The sequence below is a fragment of the Monodon monoceros genome, unplaced genomic scaffold, assembly GCF_005190385.1.
Source record: "Monodon monoceros isolate NGI ecotype Baffin Bay Population unplaced genomic scaffold, NGI_Narwhal_1 Super_Scaffold_19, whole genome shotgun sequence".
Lineage (NCBI taxonomy): Eukaryota > Metazoa > Chordata > Mammalia > Artiodactyla > Monodontidae > Monodon > Monodon monoceros.
Window position 1 is genome coordinate 9,089,802 of NW_021703775.1, and position 26,936 is coordinate 9,116,737.

Consider the following 26,936-nt stretch of genomic DNA (forward strand, 5'->3'; position numbering starts at 1 on the left):
GTCTCATTCTCCTTCCTGTGCGTCTTTCCTGCGTCAGGCGCGGCGGTAGAGGAGATCGGCGGCTGTCTGTAGCGTGTGGTGGGGGGAGCGGAGCTCTGAGACCCCTGAGCATCCGCCGCCATGGCGGATGTGACCGCTCGTAGCCTGCAGTACGAGTACAAGGCGGTGCGTGTGGGCTCGGCGGAGGGCTCTGGGCTGAGGAGGCCGGTGGGGAGCGGGAGGCTGAGGAAGGGAGTTTCACTCTGAAGGCCTACGGGAGAACCGCGAAAGCAGAGGGGAAATCAGGTTCAGGCGAAGGAGGGGGTACACGACGATATGAATAACCCCACTGGTGACTGGGGCGAGCGGGATGGGCTAAGAGCTCTGCTAGGAGTGTTTGTTCCCTGTCCCCTCGGCGCTGTTCCCGACCCCTTTCGTATGTCATCCCCAACGTGCCCGACAGTGTTCCCTGGGCGGAGTTATGAGCAGTGTTAGGAGCAAGGATTGTTCTAACGATTTGATTGCCCTTCGCTCATGCGCAGTTGTATGATGCGCTCCTTAAGGAAAACATCTTTTTATTCCGACTAGTGATTTTTGTCACTTCTTTGCCCCAGCTCTTACTTCCTTTGTTATCAGCTGGTATCCCTTTGGTACCGGCATTGGTCCTGCTCCTGTCAGAGTTTCGATAACACTGTGATCTTTTCAGAACTCGAATCTTGTCCTCCAAGCTGACCGCTCTCTCATTGACCGGACCCGCCGGGATGAACCCACAGGAGAGGTTCTGTCCCTGGTTGGGAAGCTCGAGGGCACCCGGATGGGAGATAAGGCTCAACGGACAAAACCACAGATGCAAGAGGAAAGAAGAGCCAAGTGAGTAGCAGGGGGAAAATGATTTTTCTTCAGACCCTAAGTCCATTTTCCCTTGGCATTTGAGCAGTGTTTTTTTTGCTGAATTGCTTGGTGCAAGTGAGATGTCAGTGACATTAAAACAATTCAGTAAAGATAAAAGCAGAACATAAGAATCGAAAGGTTCTTTGGCCTAAACAAGTGTATCTGAAGTGGAAAACAACTTTTAGATCTTTTTTCAGCATGTGTTTCTCATCCATAGAGAGATCTTAATTTTCTTCATGGTATTTTGAAGATTCTTGGTAAACTCTTTTTTTTGTTTTTGTTGTTGCTTATCTATTTTACATATAGTAGTTTGTATCTGTTAACCCCATTTTTTTTTTTTGGCTGCGTTGGGTCTTCGTTGCTGCGCACGGGGGCTACTCTTTGTTGGGGTGCATGGGCTTCTCATTGCGGTGACTTCTCTTGTTGCGGAGCATGGGCTCTAAGCGTGTGGGCTCAGTAGTTGTGGCTCACAGGCTCTAGAGCGCAAGCTCAGTAGTTGTGGCACATGGGCTCAGTAGTTGTGGCTCGCAGGAGAGCGCAGGCTCAGTAGTTGTGGCACACGGGCTTAGCTACTCCGCAGCATGTGGGATCTTCCTGGACCAGGGCTCGAACCCGTGTCCCCTGCATTGGCAGGCGGATTCTCAACCACTGTGCCACCCGGGAAGTCCCGTTAAACTCTTGTCTCAGTAACTCTTCTCTTTTATTACTAACTTACCACCCCTACTTCTTTTGTTTGCTGTTGCCCACTTCCAGTTTTGTTGTTATAAACTACCATTCAAGCATGAAAGGCAGGTGTTTTGTTTTGCTTTTTTGTTGTTTTTTTTACTTTTGCGGGGTGATATATTTCCAAACTTAAAAAAAATCATTGAACTTTATCTCACTGTTATCTTTCGACCCTGATCATCTGTGTCTTCCTCTTCTCTCATGATGAAGTCTCAAAAATTCGTAGGCCCGGTTTTGATTAAAGCAGTTGTATTTGAAATGAGTTACGTATCATTGGTCCTCCACTTTGCAGAGTATGACTTCTTTTCCAGGAATTGATGGCAGTAGATTCCTTTGGAGCTTCGGTTTTCTGGCTAGAAAAAGAAAATATGTCTGAGGGATAAAAAGCTAGTCAAAATCCAATCATATATTGTCATACAAAGTAGAAAGGGTTGTCTCTTTTAAATGAACGTGGAGGATGTCTCATTGTAACATTTAGTGCATCTAGTGAGAGAATGACAGAGTATTCCCTTTCTGTTACTGTGTTCCCATAAAGAAATACTCGTGCAAGTGACTAAGGCCAAATGGGAATCACTTGCTGAGGTACAGATTTGTGGTTTTATATTACCTGTGTGTCATGGAGCTGAGGGGAGGAGGGTGGAGTGGGCTTCCTTTAGTCTTGTCTTTGAGAGGGAAGGTTCTGCCCGTTCAACATCATACTCTGTCCATTAGGCGAAGAAAGCGTGATGAGGACCGGCATGACATCAACAAGATGAAGGGTTATACTCTGCTCTCGGAGGGCATTGATGAGATGGTGGGCATCATCTACAAGCCCAAAACTAAAGAGACCCGGGAGACCTACGAAGTGCTGCTCAGCTTCATCCAGGCTGCACTTGGGGATCAGGTGAGGCAGCCAGAGGGTGAAGCTATGTTTTTGGAGAGGGAGGAAGTCACACCTGGGAGGCACCAGAGGAACCTTGTCTGTGTATTTTCCTGTGTGGACCATACCGATACGCAGAAGTGGCTGATACTTACAGAGCACTTACTTTATATGGGATAGCATTTTACGTGTCTTCTCTCTTTCAGTTCTCATGTTAGCTCTATGACTAGGTGCTATTAATACTTACTTTCCATTCTACAGAAGAGAGGTGTGAGGCAAAGATTACTTAAGTAATCTTCCCAAGTCACACAGTAGTGTTTGGCAGAGCCAGGATGTAAGCCCGGGTAGTTTATATCCAGAATCTGTGCTCTTAGCATTATACATGTGATTAGATTAAGGACCTCTGTGAGTCTCTGAGAGACGCTGGTGAGGTGGCTGCTAGAGGAGGTGAGGATAAAGAATCACCACAAGTTTGGCAGGCTAGGGCAGGACTGCAGAGTGCCTCTCCCGTCGGGAGAAATGTGGCACACTGCTGTGGAAGCCGTGTCTGTCTTCCTAAGACCACTTACCTGATTTTTTGAAACAGATGAGTCTTCCTTCAATTGTGTGACCTTTGGTGGCAGTTTTTTTTTTTCTTTCCTTGCAGTACACGGGCCTCTCCCCGCTGCGGCCTCTCCCGCTGCGGAGCACAGGCCCTGGACGCGCAGGCCCAGCGGCCATGGCTCAGGGGTCCAGCCGCTCAGCGGCATGTGGGACCCTCCCAGACTGGGGCACGAACCTGTGTCCCCTGCATCGGCAGGCGGACTCTCAAGCACTGCGCCACCAGGGAAGCCCGATGTGGCATTTTTAAATTAACATTAGTGAAAATGGTGGGAACCTGGTATGCAGGTTTTAAAGAGATACAGCTCTTCACATCCTATTGTCACGTAAAGCTGGTCAGTGATGTTCTATGTCTTTGTCTCGTTGTTCTAAATTTTTCTCTTTTTTTTTTGCCAGCCACGTGATATCCTTTGTGGGGCAGCTGATGAAGTTCTAGCTGTTTTAAAGAATGAAAAGCTTCGGGACAAGGAAAGGAGAAAGGAGATTGATCTGCTGCTGGGTCAGACAGATGATACAAGATACCATGTGTTAGTGAACCTGGGTAAAAAGATCACAGACTATGGTGGAGACAAGGAAATCCAGAATATGGGTAAGGGAGCTCTTTGTGTCCTGACCATATGAACTGGGTGCTCGTTGACCCCTAATGTGATCTTCTAGCCTCGGCCATTAAAGCATCTGAAAGATGCTTTAAAAGGTTTCCAGGGCTTCCCTGGTGGCTCAGTGGTTGAGAGTCCACCTGCCGATGCAGGGGACACAGGTTCATGCCCTGGTCTGGGAAGATCCCACATGCCGTGGAGCGGCTGGGCCCGTGAGCCATGGCCGCTGAGCCTGCACGTCCAGAGCCTGTGCTCCGCAACGGGAGAGGCCACAACAGTGAGAGGCCCGCGTACCGAAAAAAAAAAAAAAAAAAGGTTTCCATAACCTATTTGGTGTTTTTGGAGGGGTTATGATTGACGGACACCAGAATCCCTTGATTCTGGTAGCCATTTCTTATTCTGAGACCCTTTTATTATATAGAATATGGGAGAAAACTTGGAGAGGGCCTGGATGGAGGGTGGACAGGCAGAGCAGGGCCGTTTCTACGGCCGGCAGATTGGAGCAGGCCTTGCTGGTGGCAGCACAGAAGGCTCCTCTTTTTGTTTGTTTTGTAAATTTATTTTATTTATTTTTGGCTCCGTTGGATGTTCGTTGCCGTGCGTGGGCTTTCTCTGGTTGCGTCGAGCGGGGGCTACTCTTCGTTGCGGTGCACGTGTTTCTCATTGCAATGGCTTCTCTTGTTGCGGAGCACGGGCTCTAGGCGCGTGGACTTCGTTAGTTGTGGCACGTGGGCTCAGTAGTTGTGGCTCGTGGGCTCCAGAGATCAGGTTCAGTAGCTATGGTGCATGGGCTTAGTTGCTCTGTTGCATGTGGGATCTTCCTGGACCAGGGATCAAACCCGTGTCCCCTGCATTGGCAGGCGGATTCTTAACCACTGCGCCACCAGGGAAGCCCCAGGCTCTCTTATGTTGATCATTTGTCTGTTAGTCCTTAGACCTTAGGTCTGTCCTGAGGAGAGGCAAGTCAGGCAGTTAGGGAGGAAATTAACTCCCTAGAGCCTCATTTTACTAACTGTTCCGTGTCCTCTTTTTCTAATCCCTCGCCGTTTCAGATGACAACATTGATGAGACGTATGGTGTGAATGTACAGTTTGAGTCTGATGAGGAGGTAAGTGATAAGCAAGCAGACCCAGTCTCGTCTTTTTTTTTTTTTTTTTCAGTTGTTAAGGTGAGGGGACCACTTCTGATATAAAGAAGTGCCCTAACTTAAGCCAGATAAGTTCTATGGTGTTGTATTTGGTGTCAAACTTGGGCATAAATATTATTTTGCTGAAAAATTGTTATGGTTATTTTTTGGCTTTATAAAGCAAATTTGAACTTATAAATATAAATTAATACAATAATTGAACATAAACCAAGTGGGTCAGCAATAAGAAAGAAAAAAAGGTAAGTACAGCGTATACTTCATTTCGGGAATGTGCTGTCCCATTTTACTGCATTTTAACCATACTGTGATAATTTTCCTCTTTCCAGTACTGTGTCCTACTGCCAATTTCAAAAAAAAATGCACATTTGCCGCAGAGCATGGGCATATTTTGTACGTGGTTGTTTCAGTAACAGTTGCAGCAGCCACTGAGGTTTACCATCTAATTAGAATTTCTTGAATATAACTAATAGGAACAAGTGGGGCACTTGAAAAAATGTGTAGAGCTGCATTCGAGTTCTCAGTGGGTGTGTTTGGCTTCCTGAAAGGTAAAACGCCAGCTTTGGGATATCATAAACTAGGACAGGAAGAAGGGGTAGCAAAGGAGAGTCAGGAGAGAGCACCAAACTGGGAGCCTAGAGGGCTGAATTTTGGTCCTGTATTGGACAGGTCGTTTTGCTTCAGTGTCTCCACCTTTCAAACGATATGATTGGAGTAGAGGACTGCTGAGCCCCTTCCTCCAGTAGAGTTAGTAGAATTTCTTTATTTTAAGTAGCAACAAACTAAAAGAATGCTTTGCTCATAGCATTCATTCATTGAACAAATGCTTATTATTAAGGACCTGCTTTTAACATGACCCTGTGCTCAGTACACAGTACACCTGTAGGCAGGTATGTGAGTAAAGACAGTAGTGAGCAAGCGAAGTGTGGCCTCTACATTTCTGGTCACTGTGTGCTTTCCCAAGTGTGCTTCTGTATTGGTCCTTCTGGTAAATGTACTCTGGAATGAGGCTGACCCTGGTTCCAGTAAGTTGTTGGTTCCACCGCAGAAGCCTTTGCTCTAACCATGGAGCTTATTTTAAGCGACTTGAGGGAGAGGTTCTGTGGTGATGCCAGGATCAGCTCCAGGTCACGAGTTGGGGTTGGGGCTGTTTCCACAGGAAGGTGATGAAGATGTGTACGGGGAGGTTCGAGAAGAGGCATCGGATGACGACATGGAAGGGGACGAGGCGGTGGTGCGCTGCACCCTCTCGGCTAATGTGAGTACAGCTTGCTCTTGCCCGCCGCTGCAGGGCAGGTTATTTCTGGGTGTAGCACTTCTTTCCCGTACCTAGGTCCTGTCATGTATTATTTATTAAGCTACCTTTTCATAGGGTGAGCTGTGATAAACATTTCGTGTCTTGATTTTTCTTAAGGTTTCAGTCAGTCACCCTCTTTCTCAAAGGCATGTGTTGATGAAGTCTTGGTGGGTTTGGTGTGCTCATGAACTCAGTATAGCAGAGTCGTCATCCCGCCACCCCCCGCCACCCCCCGCCCCCACCGGGAAGTCCTCAGAAGAGGGTAGGCTGTGGGTGGGTGGCCTGCAGAGCTTTGTTGCTGGATGATAAGAAAGCACGTGGGGCAGATGGAGACACAGTGAGCTCAGTGCCTGGTTACTTTGTAGCTTGTGGCCTCAGGGGAACTGATGAGTTCCAAGAAGAAGGATTTGCACCCTCGGGATATTGATGCCTTTTGGCTCCAGCGGCAGCTCAGTCGCTTCTATGATGATGCCATTGTGTCGCAGAAGAAGGCAGATGAAGTCTTGGAGATTTTGAAGGTACAGCCGGGATAATGTTTTTGTGTTCCGTGTGTCTTAGCAGATGGGACAGTGTAGGAAGCAGATGGCTGTGTCCTTAATCGTGGTGTTACCTTCTCCCTGCAGACGGCCAGTGATGACCGGGAATGTGAGAACCAGCTGGTCCTGCTCCTTGGTTTCAACACGTTTGATTTTATTAAGGTGTTGCGGCAGCACAGGATGATGAGTGAGTATGTGGAGAACGCATTTGTGTCGTCGGTAGGTGTGTGCTAGAGGCTGTGTTGCTTTCATAGCCTCGCCACTTGTTTCATGTATTTTTCTTTCTACCCCAGGGTTGAAGGTTGATTTTGTATCTCACCTTCCCTTTCTTCCTTTTGCTGTTGACAGTTTTATACTGTACCTTGCTGGCCAGTGCACAGAGTGAAGCTGAAAAGGAAAGGATCATGGGAAAGATGGAAGCTGACCCAGAGCTGTCCAAGTTCCTCTACCAGCTCCACGAAACGGAGAAGGAGGATCTGATCCGGGTAAGGGCTGGGTTGGTTTGTCTGTCTGACTCCTGAGGTAGAGCGTTTGCTTTGGAAAAGAGACACTAGTTAGAAGATTGCAGCAAAAAGCTAAATTCCTGTTAAAGCAGGAAGTTGAAGAAGTGAATTATTTCTCCAGATTCTTTGAGTTTGGTCATTGGTACAGTGTGGAATCAACACCTTCACGCTGGTGTGGTCGAGAGACTGCTGACGTGCTGCTGTCTTCACCAGCACCTGGGCCCTTTGCTGTTTGTTCACACAATAAGTCATGGTGTCTGCTGGCAGTACAGGAACACAATGCGTGTTTGCTGAACACAGAACCCACACTCTGTCCCTTAAGGATAGCCCTTGATGCTGCATTGTTGAACGTCGACTTCTGAAATCCCAGGACTATGTATTGTCCCTTGAAAGTGGTTTGATTTCATCATTCTGGTGGTCCTCAACTGTCTGAACGTAAAGGGCCACCTTTCTGTTTCAGGACTTACTAGTCAGCACCTGTGAGTCAAGCTCAGCCAAGGGACTGGAAAGGACAAGAAGCTGGGATGGTGATGAATCGTTGCTATTCTTTCTGTCTTTCCGCATCACAGGAGGAGAGGTCCCGGAGAGAGCGAGTGCGTCAGTCCCGGATGGACACAGATCTGGAAACCATGGATCTGGACCAGGGTGGAGAGGTAGGTACCAAGGCCATTTCCAAGGCTGTGAGGGATGGAAACTCCTTTGCTCAGCTTGCTCACTTTATATTCTTGTTTTTCATACTCCCAGGCACTGGCTCCGCGACAGGTTCTGGACTTGGAGGACCTAGTTTTTACCCAGGGGAGCCACTTCATGGCCAACAAACGCTGTCAGCTTCCTGACGGATCCTTCCGTCGCCAGCGCAAGGGCTATGAAGAGGTGCATGTGCCTGCTCTGAAGCCCAAGCCCTTCGGCTCTGAAGAAGTGAGTGAATTGCTTTTCTAAGTTTTCTGCTCACTTCGCCTCCCTTCCAGTTTGGATTTCCACCCATTGACCGAAGTGTGGCCTTGTCTCACAGATAGTTTATTCCAGAAGTGGAAGCTGCTGCAGAGTTTTCCCGTTTTGATTTTGAGCCCTGACGACAATACTGATTTCTCTGGTCTGGCCTTTAGTGGAGTGTTACGCAGGGAGGTTGCCGGGAAGTGCAATCTCGCAAAACCACAGTCTGCTCAAGGGTGCTGCTGATGTGATGTGCGTGGCATTTTTTTCTAGCAACTTCTTCCAGTGGAGAAACTGCCCAAGTATGCCCAGGCTGGATTTGAGGGCTTCAAAACACTGAATCGGATCCAGAGTAAGCTCTACCGTGCTGCTCTGGAGACGGATGAGAATCTGCTGCTCTGCGCTCCTACCGTAAGCACTGCCCTGCCTGCTTTTTTCTTGTGGAACGCGGTGTATATTTTAGGTGGCAATATTGTTCATCTCCATCCTTACCCCCTAATTCTATATTCTTTGGTGGAGGAGATGTTAAATGGTAGGGTAAAATCCGCAGGACATGCTCTGTTTTGGTGATAAGCCCTTAGAAATTGGGGTAGTGAGCATAACGAGGTACACAGGCCTTCTTGTCCTTGACCTCCCATAGGGTGCTGGTAAGACCAACGTGGCCCTGATGTCTATGCTCCGAGAGATAGGGAAGCACATTAACATGGATGGCACTATCAACGTGGATGACTTCAAGATCATCTACATCGCCCCCATGCGGTCTTTGGTGCAGGAGATGGTGGGCAGTTTTGGAAAGGTAAGGGGATAGAACCTTCCTCCAGAAGATATTGGGGGACAGGCCTGGTGCTTCTCTGCTTCTTACATTAGGGCATTTCTGGAATGCCTTGTGTGGTGTTTTTTTTCTCCTTCGAAGGTGGAACTTGACCCAAGTACAGAGTGTTTGTGAAAGGAGAAAGTCCTGGATCTCTTTTGGGCTTTTACAAGGGTTTACCATCTTTTTAATTTTCCCCTTAGCAATTTTCTGCAGTTGGCATCATTTGCATTATTGGAGTATTTATGAAACACTTACATGGGTGGTTGATAATAGATCTAGTGTTATTCCAGGTCTTTTGTCTGCAAGCTTCCATTTCCCCCTATTGTGTGCAGAGCTCCCAGGGAGCATTTTTCTGCTTCCTTACCCTGCGTGTAAACTTGGATTTGTTTTAGAAATAAATGTTCATATGCTCAACCTCATACACTTGACATTTCCCTGAAGGGTTGACACCTACCTCCAGTACCCCACACTCAGACTTCACAGACAGAGAGTGTGGAGTCCAGGCCCCCTCCAAGCATTTTTGCCTGATGTGCCTTTCCTACACCCAGCGCCTGGCCACGTACGGCATCACTGTTGCAGAACTGACTGGAGACCACCAGCTGTGCAAGGAGGAGATCAGCGCCACTCAGATCATCGTCTGCACCCCTGAGAAGTGGGACATCATTACCCGCAAGGGTGGGGAGCGGACCTACACCCAGCTCGTGCGACTCATCATCCTGGTGAGCAGGGGGTCCTTGTGGGAACACAGAGCCCAGGTCTGGTTGAGGAGGGGTTGCTGGGTTTTAATGCTAAACCTTTCTTCAGTGCCTTTCCTCCAGTTACTGGCCTTCGTAACGGCAGCTATTGTCCGCATTGCTCTTACTGCTAAATGAGAATCTGCACCAAATTGAAACACTTCCCAGTAGGTGCATGCTCTTTGCCATATCATTTATACTTTTTTTATGTCAAATATTTTGAAATAAATGTAAACAGACAATTGAAAAAACTGTTGATACTTATGTCCTCCCAGAACATTAAAGGGCTTTATAAATAATCCATTCTCAGAGAGAATGAGTAAGGAGTCAGGATATTGTGTCCTGTATACACAGAAGCCCCCAGGGAGGAATGATAGTCTGAGTGCGGTTTCTTTTGGTTGTCTGGGGAAGCAGAAAGGAGACCTTGCATTGTTGATTTGCACCATTCTAGAGCAGGGTTGGCAGTCTGTGGCTACTGATTTTTGTTTTATTGGAACACAGTCATACCCATTTGCATATTGTTCACAGTTACTTTTGTGCTGCAGTGACAGAATTGAGTATTTGTAACAGAGACTGTATGGCCCACAAGCCTAAAATACTGACTCTCTGGCCTTCAAGAAAAAATTTGCTAGCCCCTGCTTAGAGTCTGCTACTCAAAAGTCTTGTTAGAAATGCAAAGTCCTGGGACTTCCCTGGTGGCACAGCGGATAAGACTCCGTGCTCCCAATGCAGTGGGTCGGGGTTTGATCCTTGGTCAGGGAACTAGATCCCACATACATGCCTCAACCAAGAGTCCGCATGCTGCAACTGAGAAGTCAGCATGCTGCAACTAAAGATTCCCACGTGCCGCAAGAAAGATCCTGCGTGCCACAACTAAGACCCAGCACAGCCAAAATAAATATTTTTTTTAAAAAAGAAAGAAATGCAGAGTCCCTGTCCCCACTCCCACTTGCTGAAATACAGTCTGCATTTTAATAAGATCCCCTCCTGCCTTGTATGCCTGCTGAAATTTGAGAAGCACTGCCTTAGGCTATGTGGATCCTTCATTTGGTGATTCAGATTCTTCATTTGATACAATTAGTTCTTGGTAAAGATAACTGCCCAGAGGTAAAACCTTATATGATATAAATATGGTCTGATCAGAAGCTATCTTTAGTAAAGAAATTTTCCTTTGAGTGGAGTTATGAATTCATTTACCCGAAGTATCAGATTTTCTTACCGTAAAGCACTGTTTCACTGAACTGCAGCAAAGCAGCCCGTGGTTGGAGCATGTTATTTCCTGGGGTATTTCATGGTGAATATCATCTCATCCTTTGGGTTTCCCTGGCCTTGGGATCCCTTTTCTTGTCTTCTTTATTTGGCATATTAGGTGTATACCTACAAAATGGGAATAGTCTTCAGGAAAGGGGGCCACATTTCTCTAGTCCTACAGGTAATTTGCTGCCCTCCCATTCCTTAGGATGAGATCCATCTTCTCCACGATGACAGAGGTCCTGTCTTAGAAGCGTTGGTGGCCAGGACCATCCGGAACATTGAGATGACCCAAGAGGATGTCCGACTCATTGGTCTTAGTGCCACCCTCCCCAACTATGAAGATGTGGCCACCTTTCTGCGTGTGGACCCTGCCAAGGGCCTATTCTACTTCGACAACAGGTATAAGAAAAGACTGGGAGAAGTTTAACAAGGGTGACCTTCCTGCTGTCCTTCTTTTCCAAGGAGCTCTATTAGATTGGGTTTTAGAATGGCCTTTGGGTTTTTATGTGATATGAATCCAAAAAGAGGAATATTGCTCCCTGGCAGCAAAAAGGACTGTTTATTTCCTCAGTACTTTTGTCTCAGAAGCCTCATTTGTCTAACTGTTGAACTTCTAGCTTCCGCCCAGTGCCTCTAGAACAGACTTACGTGGGCATTACGGAGAAAAAAGCTATCAAGCGTTTCCAGATCATGAACGAAATTGTCTATGAGAAAATCATGGAACATGCTGGAAAAAATCAGGTCTGTCATGGATTCTCGTTATTCTTGAACTCTGTTCTTTTGAATTTTTGACTTACTGATAGCCAAGCAAGACTGACTAAGATAAAGAGAGAAGACACAAAACAAATCACCAGTACCAGAAATGAAATGGGGTATTACTACAGAATCTGTTACATTTGAAAGGGTAGTAAAGGAATACTGTGAACAACTTTACACATGGATTTGATAGCCTAAAGGAAATGGGCCCATTTCTCAAAAACAACCAACTACCAAAACAGCCTTGATGAAATAGATAATCTGAATTGTCCTGTAACCATTAAAGAAATTGAATTTGTAATTTAAAAACTCAAAAAGGAAATCACCAGGCACAAATAATTAATTTGTCTATCTACATTATCAAGGGTTCTTCCATAAAAGATTTGGGTGACTTATACTAAAAACGTAGCAAAAATAAAGATAAAAATTAAAAACTAGTGAAAGGGCATTTTACTAGTAAGTATGATCTGATTTTTTTATGGAACATTGAATATTTTGCCTGATTAAAAAAACATAAGAATTTACATGAAGACACAAATCTTTTCTTGGCACTAAATACTTGGAGGACTTTATTTCCTACAAAATAGTGCCTGTCTCATACTGAGACTTACTTCCTAAGGCCAGTGCCCGTTATTTTATATAACATCTTAGCAGCTGAGAATCTCATCAGGTACCTGAACACAAATTAATTGAGATTCCTGAATGTGCATTCATATTATATTTAAACTTGCTGTTAAAAGATGGGGTGCTAAGAGTTAGTTTAGCTTCCCAGTTACAGGACCCTCATCACTGTGCTTGGTAGGTTCGTTCGCTTAGGGTCTTGCGGGCACTGTTAGGCTTCTGAGCCAGACCTCAGTTTCTTGCCTGATCGTGGTGCAGCCTCTGCTTCTGCTGCTGGTTCCTCAGGGGCGTGGGGGTGACTGTCGGAGTGTGTCTCTTGACTGTGGAAAACTGTGGCTTCTACTCAGGTGCTGGTGTTTGTCCACTCCCGGAAGGAGACTGGGAAGACGGCCAGGGCCATCCGGGACATGTGCCTGGAGAAGGACACGCTGGGTCTGTTTCTGAGAGAGGGCTCGGCCTCCACAGAAGTCCTTCGGACAGAAGCCGAGCAGTGCAAGGTGAGGCGAGACAGGCCCAGCTCTCTCATTCCTACCTGGTAACTGGCTCAATCCGAGTTGTCCCAGTGGTCCTCCAGGAGTGTGAGGTGCTGCTCTTTCACACAGGGTGAGGCTTGATTGGCTGTGGATATGTGGATAGGTGAGGGGCAGAGTCTCAGCTGAAGAGATTTGCTTCGTCTCTGGGGGAGTTCCTTCAGGAAGGCTCACCTCATCACCTGTTCTCTTCTGTTTCCCAGAACCTGGAGCTGAAGGACCTCCTGCCCTATGGCTTTGCTATTCATCACGCAGGCATGACCAGAGTTGACCGGACACTCGTAGAGGATCTTTTTGCTGATAAACACATTCAGGTGAGGGTGGGCAAAGCACAGACGGAGAAGACGGGAAACATCGGAGGTTGTGCTGTATGTTTGTGCCTGGTACTTCGTTGTTTCAGGCTCAGGTAAACCAGTTCGGAGGGTTGGGTAGGTACAGTCAGTGTAGTGTCATACCACCTCTCCCATCTCTTCACATCCTGCATGTGGGAAGATGAGTGAGTTCAGGAAAGCACCTGAGAAGCCCAGCAAAGCAAGCATGTTGGTGACTCCAGATATTGTCAAACATAGGTCAGGACCTTGTTCATTCCCTGTCTCAGGAGAGCCTATACTTTAACTTGTTTAGTAACCTTAAGTTGATTCATATAGGTCTGCATATCTGTCTCTTAAGTGTCTCTAGAACCTTGAAATGTTGATTCTCGAAAAGATGAGGAACCCAAGGACTCCTTTCCTCTTTATTCTGGTGTTACATTGGCAAGTATGGGACCCACCTTGGTGCTGCTAGAAGCTCTGAGGCCAGTTGCCTGGAGAAGTTGAGGATAGTAATCCATGGTGGTAACGTCCGTTTTCCTTATTACCTTGCCTTGCCTCTGTAGGTTTTAGTTTCCACGGCAACCCTGGCTTGGGGTGTGAATCTCCCCGCGCATACCGTCATCATCAAAGGCACCCAGGTGTACAGTCCAGAGAAGGGGCGCTGGACAGAACTGGGGGCACTGGACATCCTGCAGGTATGGAGCTTTTGAGTTTATTCTCAGTGGAGAAAAGCATGCTGTGTTTTATACACAGGAGGTCCAAATGATGGCAGATGGAAGGCGAGGTTCCATAATGTAGAAGCCTGGAATCAAACCCAGGAGCTCTGTGGCCATAGCCGTCTTGGTTGCTCTCTCTGACCTATAGATGCTGGGACGAGCAGGAAGACCTCAGTATGACACCAAGGGCGAAGGCATACTCATCACTTCTCATGGGGAGCTGCAGTACTACCTGTCCCTCCTCAATCAGCAGCTTCCTATTGAGAGCCAGATGGTATCAAAGCTGCCTGACATGCTCAACGCGGAAATCGTGCTGGGGAACGTCCAGAACGCAAAGGTAGGGGAGGGCTCTGTCCTTGGCGCCTCTTATCTTCTCCAGAGAGGCCAGGGTACCAGGAGTGAGGTGGTCTCGGTCATTGTGCTGTGGGCCTCAGCACCGGGGTCCTCCAGCCCTGGGCCCCACGTCTCTCAGTGTAAGCAGGCTTTCAAGCTTCTTGGGTCTCTGGCTGACAATTCCCCTTGTTGCCAAAATCGTAGAAAGGACTCTGTCTTCTTGATAATGAAATATAAACGTTCACAAGACAGTATAATACGTATCTCATAGTTGGGAATTAACATCTAAGTGCTCTGTGGGAGCTTTTCACTTGGACATCAGCTCTGCATGCTAAGGCCCATGATCTGTTTCTTATAGGATGCAGTGAACTGGCTGGGCTACGCCTACCTGTATATCCGAATGCTCCGATCCCCAACCCTCTATGGCATCTCTCATGATGACCTCAAGGGAGATCCCCTGCTGGACCAGCGCCGACTGGATCTGGTTCATACTGCTGCCTTGATGCTGGATAAGAACAATCTGGTCAAGTACGACAAGAAGACAGGCAACTTCCAGGTGAGAGGGCTGAGGGATGGAGGTCCCTGCAGAAGTTGTTGCCCCAGGAGACAATTTTTCAGATCACTGTCTTGATTCAAGTACTGCCTAATTGCCCACTGCTTGGAACAGCAGAAAAACAAGTGGCATTGGACTGTGCCCTTTGAACCTAGGAACTTCTAAAATGGTGGAAAACCTGACGGTGCTTCCTTTCCATATCTTGAGCTGTGGCAGCTGACCTAGCTCTCTTGTCTGTGTGGGCATCAAGTCACACTATAGGTCAGTTTATTGGGCCATCCTTCTTCCTGTGCTTGGGCCAGGCACTTGTATTGCTGTGTGTTCACCCAGTGGGCACCTCTCGTCCACAGTGAGAGGTTGCCGCTTGTTAATGATCAGCTTTGGATTGAGTCTTCCTTCTTTGTAGGTGACAGAACTCGGTCGTATAGCCAGCCACTACTACATCACCAATGATACGGTACAGACCTACAACCAGCTGCTAAAGCCCACTCTGAGTGAGATTGAGCTGTTCAGAGTCTTCTCCTTGTCCTCAGAGTTCAAGAACATCACTGTGAGAGAAGTGAGTCCACTCAGCGTGTTGGAACTGGAAGTTGGTACCCACTGCCACGTCACTGGTTGGTTCTCTCCTTGGCCTCCTGGCTTTTTCTTGACCTGTTTCCTTCTTGTGGCAGGAGGAGAAGCTGGAGCTGCAGAAGTTGCTGGAGAGGGTGCCCATCCCTGTAAAGGAGAGCATTGAGGAACCCAGTGCGAAGGTGAGCCCAGCTCCTCTCTGCTTGGGGTAAGGGTCAGGTGGTTTTCCTGATCTTCTAAAAGATGAACCTTAGAAAAGAATTAAAAAAATAAAAAGATAAAATAAATAAAAATAAAAGATGATCCTTGAGTTTGGGTTTGTTCTTGGTAATCTGCTCAGTTCTCCGAGTTTCTGCATCCTTCTCACATGTTCTTTTTTACATGGAGTAACAATTATTTAATGTCTGCAAATCAAGAGCTCTAGAAGGTCTTACCTGGCATGGATGCCCAGAGCAGAAATGTATTCACTTTTTCGGTTGGTTCAATCAGTGATTGGCCTCCTTCTGGCTGATTTTGCTTTTTTCCAGATCAATGTGCTTCTCCAAGCTTTCATCTCACAACTGAAATTGGAGGGCTTTGCGTTGATGGCCGACATGGTATATGTTACCCAGGTGAGGGCAGGGTTGTGCCACCCCTGATAAGTTCCCATCCCGTGTTCTGTGTGTGTCTGGTAAAAAGTAGGCCTGACACTAGTGAGGGAGAAGGAATGCTGAGTTGTGCCCCAGGTGGCTTGTTGGCTGGTGCGCGTGTGGTACGGCCGCTCTGTTTTACTGATCTTGAGCACGTGGGAAGGTGAGGCCTTTACAGAGATGCTGGGGAGGCTCCATGTGGAGATCGCAAGACACGGTGTCTGCTTCCCTGTGGAGACGGACTTCCCATTACGGCTGCTGGGCTCCTAAATAAACCCAGAAATGGCAAAAGGCTTTAATAACTACTCTTTGTCTTTTCCTCAGGGCAAGTCACTAACACCCTTACTCTTGCTAGGACTCTAAATGCTAAATGAGTCAAAAGCCTTAAGACCAGTCAGTGAGTGGAAGGTTACAATGCTGGGCGCGGAGCTCTAGCTGCACTTCTCTGACTGTCCTGCGTCAGCCAGCGTCTGCTGTGGGTGGGGGTGGGGGTGGGGGTGGGTCATGACAGAGGGACTTGGGTTCTGAGTTGGTGTAGCTGGTCGTATCAGAGCTTGAGGTAATTAAACCCTGTGTCGGGTGGCTGCATTATTAGGTCTGGGGACCGTGCGGACTTGACGGGGGAATGCTTCATCTTTCCCCAGTCGGCTGGCCGGTTGATGCGTGCCATCTTTGAAATTGTCCTGAACCGAGGCTGGGCGCAGCTTACAGACAAGACCCTGAACCTCTGCAAGATGATTGACAAACGCATGTAAGGCCCAGTGAGCTGGAAGCTGGCCACAGGGTGGGGGTCCCCAGGCCGAGGGTGTGGTGGGAAAGCCTTAGAGCGCATCAGATCTCGCCCTGATGGGTGAAATACGCAGCTGGGTGAAAGTTGAGAAGGGGGCAGGCCCTTTGGGGTGCAGCTGAGGAGTCGGGGAGGGTGGCATAGTTGGAGATGTCTGTCTTCAGCATTCGTGTTTTGTGGGTCACAGCTCATCCGTTGGAAGCCGTGACGAGGACAGTTGGTTCCAGGCCCCGCACAAGGGACTGATAGCTCTGTTTCCTTCCTGGACAGGTGGCAGTCCATGTGTCCTCTGCGCCAGTTCCGGAAACTCCCTGAGGAAGTAGTGAAGAAGATCGAGAAGAAAAACTTCCCTTTTGAGCGTCTGTATGACCTGAATCACAATGAGATAGGTGCGTGGGAAGCCATCCTGCTCATCCGCACAGCTCAGATGTCTCCCTAAGCCTGCCTGCTTTCCAGTTCCTAGGCCTCGTGCCCTGACATCCTGGGCTCGCTTGTCTCGTCCCACTAGCAGTAGTCTTACTCTTGGTCTCGGGGCTTTGAATCTTCTGGGCCCACTGAGAGTGGAGGGAAAAGCCTGCCCTTCTGGAGTGGAATCCGTCCGTTCCCCTTGGTGGCCCTCAGGGCTGCGTTTGCAGGTACCTCAGGCAGGCTGGGCTGCAGCCCCGTGCTCTCTTGTGTCCTCGTAGGGGAGCTTATCCGCATGCCCAAGATGGGGAAGACCATCCACAAGTACGTCCACCTGTTCCCCAAGCTGGAGTTGTCGGTGCATCTGCAGCCTATCACGCGCTCCACGCTGAAGGTGGAGCTGACCATCACGCCCGACTTCCAGTGGGATGAAAAGGTCAGGCTGTGTGAGGCAGGGGCCTGGTTTCAGAGGGATCTTGAGGAGAGCGGGATTGGAGGGCTGAGTTACCGCCAGCTCATGCTCCTGTCACTTGTGCCCCTGTGGGCAGGTCCATGGTTCCTCAGAGGCGTTCTGGATTCTGGTGGAGGATGTGGACAGCGAGGTGATCCTGCACCACGAGTACTTCCTACTCAAGGCCAAGTATGCGCAGGACGAGCACCTCATTACGTTCTTCGTGCCCGTCTTTGAACCGCTGCCCCCTCAGTACTTCATCCGTGTGGTGTCTGACCGCTGGCTCTGTGAGTGCGTCTCCTCCGCAGGGTCCCCTGGGCCAGGTCCTCCCGGGGCAGTTACATGAGTGTCTTGCCCCTTGTACTGGGCCAGACTTGGTTGGGGAGAGTGCTGTGTATGCTGCCTTGGGGTTCCCAGTGTGCTGACTGCCCTTCCCGTTTCTTTTCTGGCAGCTTGTGAGACCCAGCTGCCTGTCTCTTTCCGGCACCTGATCCTACCAGAGAAGTACCCACCCCCAACCGAGCTTCTGGACCTGCAGCCCTTGCCCGTGTCTGCCCTGAGAAACAGTGCCTTTGAGAGCCTTTACCAAGATAAATTTCCTTTCTTCAACCCCATCCAGACCCAGGGTAGGTGTTTCCATTTCCAGGCGGACGGTTCCTTTGGAGGCCTTTTAAGGTCCCCTGGAGACAGGTAGGTTCTGCAGGAGGAGGGGGAGGAGGGCCCTCAGGTGCTTGGCAGGAGTGGGAGCTCATCAGTGCCAACTGTTGGAGCAGCCAGGACGTTTTCCGTTCTCAGAAGCCCTTGGTTACTATTAGATTTGCTTCGCTTCTTTGCACGTCTCCCTGAGGAGGGTTGGTAGAGCAGGTCTTATTATCACGGTGCACTGTCATTTCTCAGGCTCAGGAGGCTCCAGTATTGAACCAGAGTATGCAGCGTTGACCGAGGCCGCCTCTGCCTTCATTGCTGTAAACGACAGCTGTGTTCGCAGAGCACGCCCCATGTTCTAAGTACTCTGGGCTGGGTGCACCCCAAGTGTTTTCTCTTTCATTCCTTCCACAATCCTGTTTGAGATACCAGCAAACAGGGATTTACCATTTGAGATACTACCATCAGTGTCCTGTTCTACAGATGAGGAAACCGAGGCAGGGAGAGGCACCCCAATTGAACCAGCTAATAAATAGTAGAACTTGATTTTAACCCAGTCTGGATGCCAGGGCTTACGTATTAGGCTTTTTACCTTCTCTGTGTACTTGACTCTTTCCAGGAAACACAGGAGAGGGTTGGAGGGGCAGAGGAGGGGAGCCAGTTCCCCTTGGTTCGGCATCCTGTCCCTGAGAAGCAAGGAGGGAGCCCTGACCTGCTTTGCTTCTGTTGTCCTCCCGCAAATCTCCAGGGGCCCTGAACTCTTGATCTTGGTGCCTTCTCCTCCTCTTGTGTGGGAAGGAGCGGATGAAGGGGAGAGATGTCGCAGGCCCGACTGCAGCTGGGGGCCGTGTGCCATCACCCTTCATGGTTGCCATTCTGGGCTGGCTGGCTGAGTTTCCTGCGTGTCCGAGTCTCTCTCAGTGTTCACGCTGCCTCTCTGTCGCTTCTCAGTGTTTAACACCGTGTACAACAGCGATGACAACGTGTTTGTGGGGGCCCCAACGGGCAGCGGGAAGACCATCTGTGCGGAGTTCGCCATCCTGCGGATGCTGCTGCAGAACTCGGAGGGGCGCTGTGTCTACATCACCCCCATGGAGGCTCTGGCGGAGCAGGTGTGTCACGTGTGAATTTTCCCAGAAACCGTTTTCATCTCTGAGTCCACATCAAGGTTTTCTGAGCCCTGAAATTTGCAGAGCCGACTGGGGCAAGACTGTTTGCCTGCTGGTGGCCATTTCCGCAGTCGTATATACTAAAGGGAAGCTCTCTGGTCACTTACAGGTTGGTGTGTGATTACGAAGTATTTAGCTTGAGATCTCCAGGGCGACAGGCCTCTGTGTTTGGCTTCCCATGTTTTTCTCATAATTCATGAACTGAAGCCTGACGTGGCCTGATGTTTTTCTGCCCTCCCGCTGCCCGCCTGCCAGGTGTACATGGACTGGTATGAGAAGTTCCAGGACAGGCTCAACAAGAAGGTGGTGCTCCTGACGGGGGAGACCAGCACGGACCTGAAGCTTCTGGGCAAAGGCAACATCATCATCAGCACCCCTGAGAAGTGGGACATCCTTTCCCGGCGGTGGAAGCAGCGCAAGAATGTCCAGAACATCAGCCTCTTTGTGGTGGATGAGGTCCACCTTATCGGGGGCGAGAATGGGGTATGGCTTGACCTTGCAGCGTAGGAGCGGGGCTGGGACCAGCAGAGTAGCCTTGGCCTTGGGCCTTAGGTGAGGGCCAGAGACTAGGGCTTCTCCCAAGAGGATTCTGCCTGTCACCTTATTCTGAAAGGATGATCTGAGACTTTTTTGTAGTTTTCTTGGAGAGTACCATTGCTTAGTGGAGATTGGCTGTGGAGGAGGTAGACCCAAAGACGGGAGAGCCCCTAATCACAAGGAAGAGTTAGGAGATCATCTCGAGGTTGTTGGGCTCCACACGAAGGTAGCTCAGGGCTGAGAATGGAGCGTCGGGCCTGCAGTGACTCCCGCCCCTTTTCAGCCCGTGCTGGAGGTGATCTGCTCCCGGATGCGCTACATCTCCTCCCAGATTGAGAGGCCCATTCGCATTGTGGCCCTCAGCTCCTCGCTCTCGAACGCGAAGGACGTGGCCCACTGGCTGGGGTGCAGCGCCACCTCCACCTTCAACTTCCACCCGAACGTGCGCCCCGTGCCCTTGGAGCTGCACATCCAGGTGGGACCCGCTCTTTCTGTTCCCACGTGGCCTCATGACGTCCTGGGCTCCCTGGGTTTGTAACCTCCTTTCTTCCTCCTTGGTCTCCAGGGCTTCAACATTAGCCACACGCAGACTCGCCTGCTGTCCATGGCCAAGCCTGTGTACCACGCCATCACCAAGCACTCGCCCAAGAAGCCCGTCATTGTCTTTGTTCCATCTCGCAAGCAGACGCGCCTCACCGCCATCGACATCCTCACCACGTGTGCGGCCGACATCCAGCGGCAGAGGTGGGCGGGGCCAGGCTCCTGGGGGCCCGTGGGGAGGTGAGGGTTGGCTCAAGTGAGACTGGCCTCCTGCCGGGTGTTCTGTTCACAAGGGTGGGGTGGCCCCCACCTGGCTCGGGGCTGGGCGACGCACAGCTGGAAGGGTCTCTGGGGGGTGGAAGCGCTCCGGGCTGAGTCAGTGCTCATGCCGCCCAGGTTCCTGCACTGCACGGAGAAGGACCTGATCCCCTACCTGGAGAAGCTGAGTGACAGCACGCTCAAGGAGACGCTGCTAAACGGGGTGGGCTACCTGCACGAGGGGCTCAGCCCCATGGAGCGGCGCCTGGTGGAGCAGCTCTTCAGCTCAGGTAGAGAGCAAGCCTTGAAGCACAGACTGAGACTAGATCCAGAGGTGTCACGGGGGCGTGTGTTGAACTTCTGGGCATGGGTGATATTTCTTTACAGCACGTTGGTCATTTTCAAAATATTGATACTTACCAGATTATTTTATCTGTTATCTCATTTGATTTCAGTACCCTTGTGGTGAAGGTGGGACAGATATTACCCCTACTTTCTAGATGAGAAAGCAGGCAGGCACATAAGGTTGTGCTCTTTCAGAACCTGGTTTTTTAGACCAGGACATTTGGCCACTAGACCTGGTTTTCTACGGATTCCAGGCTCGGCAGTGGTTGGGCCTCTGTTTCCCTTGGGTGGCTGTGTGCCTCTGTCCCTTGTTGACGTCAGGCATTTCACGCAGAGTATTATTTTGACAGTGCTTAGTGGAGCTGCAGTGGAGATGCTCCTGCCAGAATCATTACTATCACCCTTTGACCCCTGAATCTGTCTGGTTTGTGGCACCTTCAGAGCTCGATTTTGCTACCATGTACTGAGCCAGCCCGTGGCTGAGTCAGCCTTAGCACTTTCCAGCCAGCAAGGCCCATCTGTCAGGCAGGAGTGTGAGCCTAGCTTTCCCTGGGCTTGGGATTCTGTTCCAGGATTACCTCGTTTCCTCCAGGGTAGCCCCCGCCCAGCAGAGCAACAGTGACATAGAGCCACCTCCTGTAGTACCGAGTTAGCCCCTTAGTCATTAAACCTTGTCCCTGGTAAGCTTTGCTGTGAGTTCTGAAACGTAGCACAAGATAAGCCACTACCTGCCCAGGAGGCAGCAGGTCCTGCCTCAGCCAGGGAGCCCTGTGCTTAGTCTCCTCCCTTCTGCTGCTCAGGGGCTATCCAGGTGGTGGTGGCTTCTCGGAGTCTCTGCTGGGGCATGAATGTGGCCGCCCACCTGGTGATTATCATGGATACCCAGTACTACAACGGCAAGATCCACGCGTGAGTACAGCCGTGCACTTGCTCTGTGTTAACGGGACCTTCCTTCCTAAGATGAACGTAATACCTGCAAATCCAGAAGTTCACTATTGTGAAGAAAAGGTGTTAGGGAAATAAAGAGCTAGCCGAGATTCCACCCCAGCCAGGGTTTTATTTATATGGACTTATTTTTAATGTCTCAACCTGCTTCTAGATTTGGATTTGAGTCGGGTGACTTCATTACTCATGAACTATATAGCTGTAAAGTTTGGAAGCCTGCCTTACATATTAGATCGTTTAATGGGGAGTTATTTGGCTGTTGGCATCAGATGGGTTAATAGCTTTGGTTCAAGGACACTGAGCAACAAAGTAATGACTCTTACACTTGAAAACTAAAGTGATGTATAGATGATGCGTGAAACTAGTGCCTGAGCGTGGGAACTCGTAAACAGAGTTTTGCTGTGATTGGCCCACGTCTCCCTGTGTTTGCACTTTATTCTGTGACATTTAGGGAGTCAGCCTCCTGAGTGTCTGTTGCTGCGGCTTTGCCTCCTCTCCCCTCCTGTCTCTAGGTACGTGGATTACCCCATCTACGACGTGCTGCAGATGGTGGGACACGCCAACCGCCCTTTGCAGGATGACGAGGGGCGCTGCGTCATCATGTGCCAGGGCTCCAAAAAGGTCAGCCTGGGCCTCTTGCACTGTCTTTTGATCCTGGGCCTCAGAACAGATTCTTTAGTTTCTCTTTCGATAGATGTGTTTACTTATTTTTTTACATTCTGTCTGTCAACTTCTGCCTCTTTTATCTTCCATGTTGCTTTTGTAACATGCCTCTTGGCTGCGTAGAATTTTGTAGCCTTTGGTCTTTGCTACTGCTGTTGACTCTGTGTGTTGACGTCTTCTCGCTCTGGCTGGTTCCATCTTCCCTCATGCTCTGCTCAGCATGTGGGACTTGGGGTACCCCCTGTCTCTGCTGTAGAAATAACCAGTGATGCCAGTGGGAACAGGCATACACACCCAACTCTCCAGGTCCAGACCCAGCTCACCTTGTCTGTGCAACTGGTTTCTTCCATTTTGATTAGCTGTGTCTGTCTGTCACACAGGGGCCGCATTTTCCCTTGGCCTTTTTTTTCCCCTTGATCTATCTCTGTGACCATATTGTCATTGACTCTTTATTATCTTCTTTCCCATAGGATTTCTTCAAAAAGTTCTTATATGAGCCTTTGCCAGTAGAGTCTCACCTGGACCACTGTATGCATGACCACTTCAATGCTGAGATTGTCACCAAGACCATTGAGAACAAGCAGGACGCCGTGGACTACCTCACCTGGACCTTTCTGTACCGCCGCATGACACAGAACCCCAATTATTACAACCTGCAGGGTCAGTGGCTTTGGAGCATACCTTATCCTTTTGCGGTTTTCACAGCCCTTACTCGCCATCTCCCTGTGACTCCCCACTTAGCTCTCACCTTCACAGGCATCTCCCATCGTCACCTGTCTGACCACTTGTCGGAGCTCGTGGAACAAACCCTGAGTGACCTGGAGCAGTCCAAGTGCATCAGCATTGAGGACGAGATGGACGTGGCGCCTCTGAACCTGGGCATGATCGCTGCCTACTATTACATCAACTACACCACCATTGGTGAGGGCCAGCAGGGGCTGGGTCTGTGCAGAGCCTGAGCTGGAGGGATCTCAGGCAGGGTCTGCAGCCCGTGGTGGATGAGAGATGATGATGCTTCCAGTGCCCCATCCGGTGTTTGTCAGAGGCACGCATCGCAGGGTGGAGCTGGGGTAGCCCAGGAGTTAACTCTCTCCTCTCTGCTCCTTTTCTGCCTGCTTTGACTGCTCTCACATCTCCTTCCCTACCTCTCTCAGAGCTCTTCAGCATGTCCCTGAATGCCAAGACCAAGGTGCGAGGGCTTATTGAGATCATCTCCAATGCGGCCGAGTATGAGAACATTCCCATCCGGCACCATGAAGACAACCTCCTGCGGCAGGTGAGGGCAGCTTCAGGAGAACATCCTCGGAGCTGGAACTTGGCCCGCGTGCCCAGAGCACGCAATGCCCCGTCACCACAGGAAGACACCGACCCCTCCTGCCCCGACCTCCCTCACGCACCTCCACACGTCTCAGCGCCCCCCCCCCCCCCCGCCCTCAGGCACCCAGCCACCCCTCTGAGTTTTGAAGGGTTGTGAGCCTGGGATAGGTGCTGCCTGAGAGCAGGTCTCAGGCAGGGTCACCTCTTCATCATTGGCTCTTTTTCTTCCACTTTCCAGTTGGCCCAGAAGGTCCCCCACAAGTTGAATAACCCTAAGTTCAATGACCCGCACGTCAAGACCAACCTGCTTCTGCAGGCTCACCTGTCCCGCATGCAGCTGAGTGCTGAGCTGCAGTCGGATACAGAGGAGATCCTTAGCAAGGTATCGAGGGGGGCGGGGGGAAGCCCGTGTGGCCTGTGAAGCAGCAGTTCCAACCCTGCCTGCTCTTGCTCTCCTGTCCCTGTTCAGGCCATCCGGCTCATCCAGGCCTGTGTGGATGTCCTCTCCAGCAACGGGTGGCTCAGCCCAGCTCTGGCAGCCATGGAGCTGGCCCAGATGGTCACCCAAGCTATGTGGTCCAAGGACTCATACCTGAAACAGCTGCCACACTTCACCTCAGAGCACATCAAACGTTGCACAGACAAGGTGAGCCGGGCCTGGACCCGGAGTGTCGGGTGGCCGAGGCTGGGAGCCGAGCGTCTTGCACTGGGGGCGGTTGTGGAGGGGAGCCTTCTCATTCTGGCCTCTCTGGAGGTGTTAGCCGTGGAGCTGCTAGAGAGCCTGACGGTTGTGGGCCAGGTTCTTTCTGAAGCCGTGTCTTCTTTAGATGGTCTGATGGCATAGGAAGTAAAAGTAGCCGCTCTTCGGAGCCACTTTCCTCTGCTGCTAGTGTGCATTCTCTCTTCTTCCCTGACCTCTGACACCCACTGCAGGGGGTGGAGAGTGTTTTTGACATCATGGAGATGGAGGATGAAGAGCGCAACGCGTTGCTTCAGCTGTCCGATAGCCAGATCGCAGACGTGGCCCGCTTCTGTAACCGCTACCCCAACATCGAGCTGTCCTATGAGGTGGTAGACAAGGACAGCATCCGCAGGTGAGCCAGAGAGGGCCAGGTGCCCCGCCCCGGGTCCTTGCTGGGCACAGCTGTGACGTGTGACCTGCGTTTCTCCCCACAGTGGCGGGCCAGTTGTGGTGCTGGTGCAGCTGGAGCGAGAGGAGGAAGTCACAGGCCCCGTGATCGCGCCTCTCTTCCCACAGGTGTGTCCTGGGCGTGGCTTGCCAGGGGTCCACTTGAGGCCCTACCGACTGGCTAGAGGCTGGGCTACAAGGGTGCATAGTCACTGAGGGAGGAAATTTAGAGTAATAATGAAGCCACAAGCCTGAGGATTAATCTTGGGGCCATGGGTGTTTTCTGTGGGAGTTTTTGGTGGTTTTTTGCTTTAAGGCAATTTAGGTGACTGGTCGTTATTGAACGCCCCAGTCACGCAGTTGTTGACGTCCGTGGCTGTGAAGAAGCATTTATCTTTAACTCTAAATGGCTCCAGGGGGACTTCCCTGGCGGCCCAGTGGTTAAGACTTTCTGCTACCAATGCAGGGGGCGGGCATGTGTTTGATCCCTGGTTGGGGAACTAAGATCCCACGTGTCACTCGGCCAAAAAAAAAAAGGTCTCCAGGACAGTTGGGCTTTTCTAGTTGGTGTTTCTTCGCTCTCGTTTCTCACAGCTACTTACTCTGCTTCCAGTGCTTGGTTCTTTACCACCAAAAAGGAAATCTGATCCCTTATATGGGAGAATAATTGAAGGCTGAAAGGAGAAACCAGATACACTGTAATGTTTAAGTTTACGAACTATTCGTTTAATAGGCTCTGAGGAAAGAGTGCTTTAAAGTGGAATGCTTGGGTTTTCTGACAGTGGAGCGGCCAGCAGAGGGGGATTCTTGGTAGATGCAAGGCCTACTTTGGATCCTCTCTGCTGGCAGGCTCACCTCCATGTTAACGTGTTTTTCTCCTCCGGCATATATGCCTTTTATTTAAAAGGGTCTCTGAGGAACTCAAAGCTGCGAGGCCCCAAAGACTAGATGTCTAATATTGGAATCTTGGATTTAGTGTCAGGTACTAAATGGGAGAAGGTACTTTGGGACAAGGAAATGAGGCAGAACCAACAAATGAGTTCATCTGCCTACTTAAAGATTCATGTGAGACACCTCAGACAGTTTAAAATCTTAGGTGTATCCAATTGTAGTTTGGGAAGAAGTTTTAGAAAGCTTTCTTTCTGGTTTCTGGTTTCTTACTTTTGTAACTTTTCTCTTGGTGTCATGATCATCAAATTTTATGTGCTGACTTTGTTGGCTTTTGGTCACTACAGAAACGTGAAGAGGGCTGGTGGGTGGTGATCGGAGATGCCAAGTCGAATAGCCTCATTTCCATCAAGAGGCTGACCCTGCAGCAGAAGGCCAAGGTGAGTGTGTCCGCTGGCCCTCGTGTGCTGTGAGATGGGGCAGGGTGAGAACTCCTCCTGTGTCTGAGCTGGCCCTGAGTTTTGCCTGCTCTCTCCAGGTGAAGCTCGACTTTGTGGCCCCGGCCACTGGCGCCCACAACTACACTCTGTACTTCATGAGTGACGCTTACATGGGATGTGACCAGGAGTACAAATTCAGCGTGGATGTGAAAGAAGCTGAGACAGACAGTGACTCAGACTGAGTCCAGAGGCCTTTGCTCTTGCACAGAGAGAAGAGTTGAACCTGAGTTTGGTACATGTACGCTGTCATGGGACCTCAGTCTTGGAGACCCGGTCTGTCTGTGGGAGGTCTGGCCAGCCAGTGCCGCCGTGGTCCCAGCCCACCCCACTACTTTCCCCTCCCGCTCCCTTGCCATCCAAACTTCGGATCTAGTGTCTGCAGGTGTAAAGCATAAACTGTGTACACCATTTTTAGGCATGTTCTTTGTAGTTCCTTTTGAATAACACATTCTAATAAAATGACTTGGAGAAACCA

At 50.0% G+C, this 26,936-nt stretch overlaps 1 protein-coding gene across 1 annotated transcript; it reads left to right on the forward strand.

The window, feature by feature from the left end:
- SNRNP200 (small nuclear ribonucleoprotein U5 subunit 200) lies at positions 1 to 26,936 on the forward strand. Its single transcript, XM_029232024.1, has 45 exons — positions 1 to 165; positions 686 to 849; positions 2,305 to 2,476; positions 3,449 to 3,641; positions 4,701 to 4,756; positions 5,952 to 6,050; positions 6,455 to 6,607; positions 6,713 to 6,812; positions 6,974 to 7,110; positions 7,698 to 7,781; positions 7,873 to 8,046; positions 8,335 to 8,472; positions 8,702 to 8,857; positions 9,424 to 9,594; positions 11,069 to 11,262; positions 11,481 to 11,604; positions 12,588 to 12,737; positions 12,974 to 13,084; positions 13,645 to 13,776; positions 13,946 to 14,134; positions 14,489 to 14,686; positions 15,090 to 15,242; positions 15,355 to 15,435; positions 15,781 to 15,864; positions 16,527 to 16,633; positions 16,940 to 17,058; positions 17,356 to 17,510; positions 17,623 to 17,812; positions 17,978 to 18,151; positions 19,122 to 19,282; positions 19,595 to 19,822; positions 20,160 to 20,351; positions 20,442 to 20,620; positions 20,813 to 20,964; positions 21,820 to 21,928; positions 22,477 to 22,585; positions 23,098 to 23,287; positions 23,384 to 23,548; positions 23,782 to 23,903; positions 24,183 to 24,326; positions 24,414 to 24,590; positions 24,878 to 25,038; positions 25,121 to 25,202; positions 26,309 to 26,401; positions 26,500 to 26,936. Exons 1-45 carry the CDS (start codon positions 121 to 123, stop codon positions 26,641 to 26,643), a joined length of 6,411 nt encoding a protein of 2,136 aa, XP_029087857.1. The 5' UTR covers positions 1 to 120; the 3' UTR covers positions 26,644 to 26,936.

Coding starts and splice junctions, on each gene's coding strand:
- SNRNP200 (XM_029232024.1), top strand. CDS start 121: ATGGCGGATGTGACCGCTCGTAGCCTGCAGTACGAGTACAAGGCG. Junction 8,473..8,701: donor TGCTGCTCTGCGCTCCTACC/GTAAGCACTGCC, acceptor GACCTCCCATAG/GGTGCTGGTAAGACCAACGT. Junction 11,263..11,480: donor CTATTCTACTTCGACAACAG/GTATAAGAAAAG, acceptor TTGAACTTCTAG/CTTCCGCCCAGTGCCTCTAG.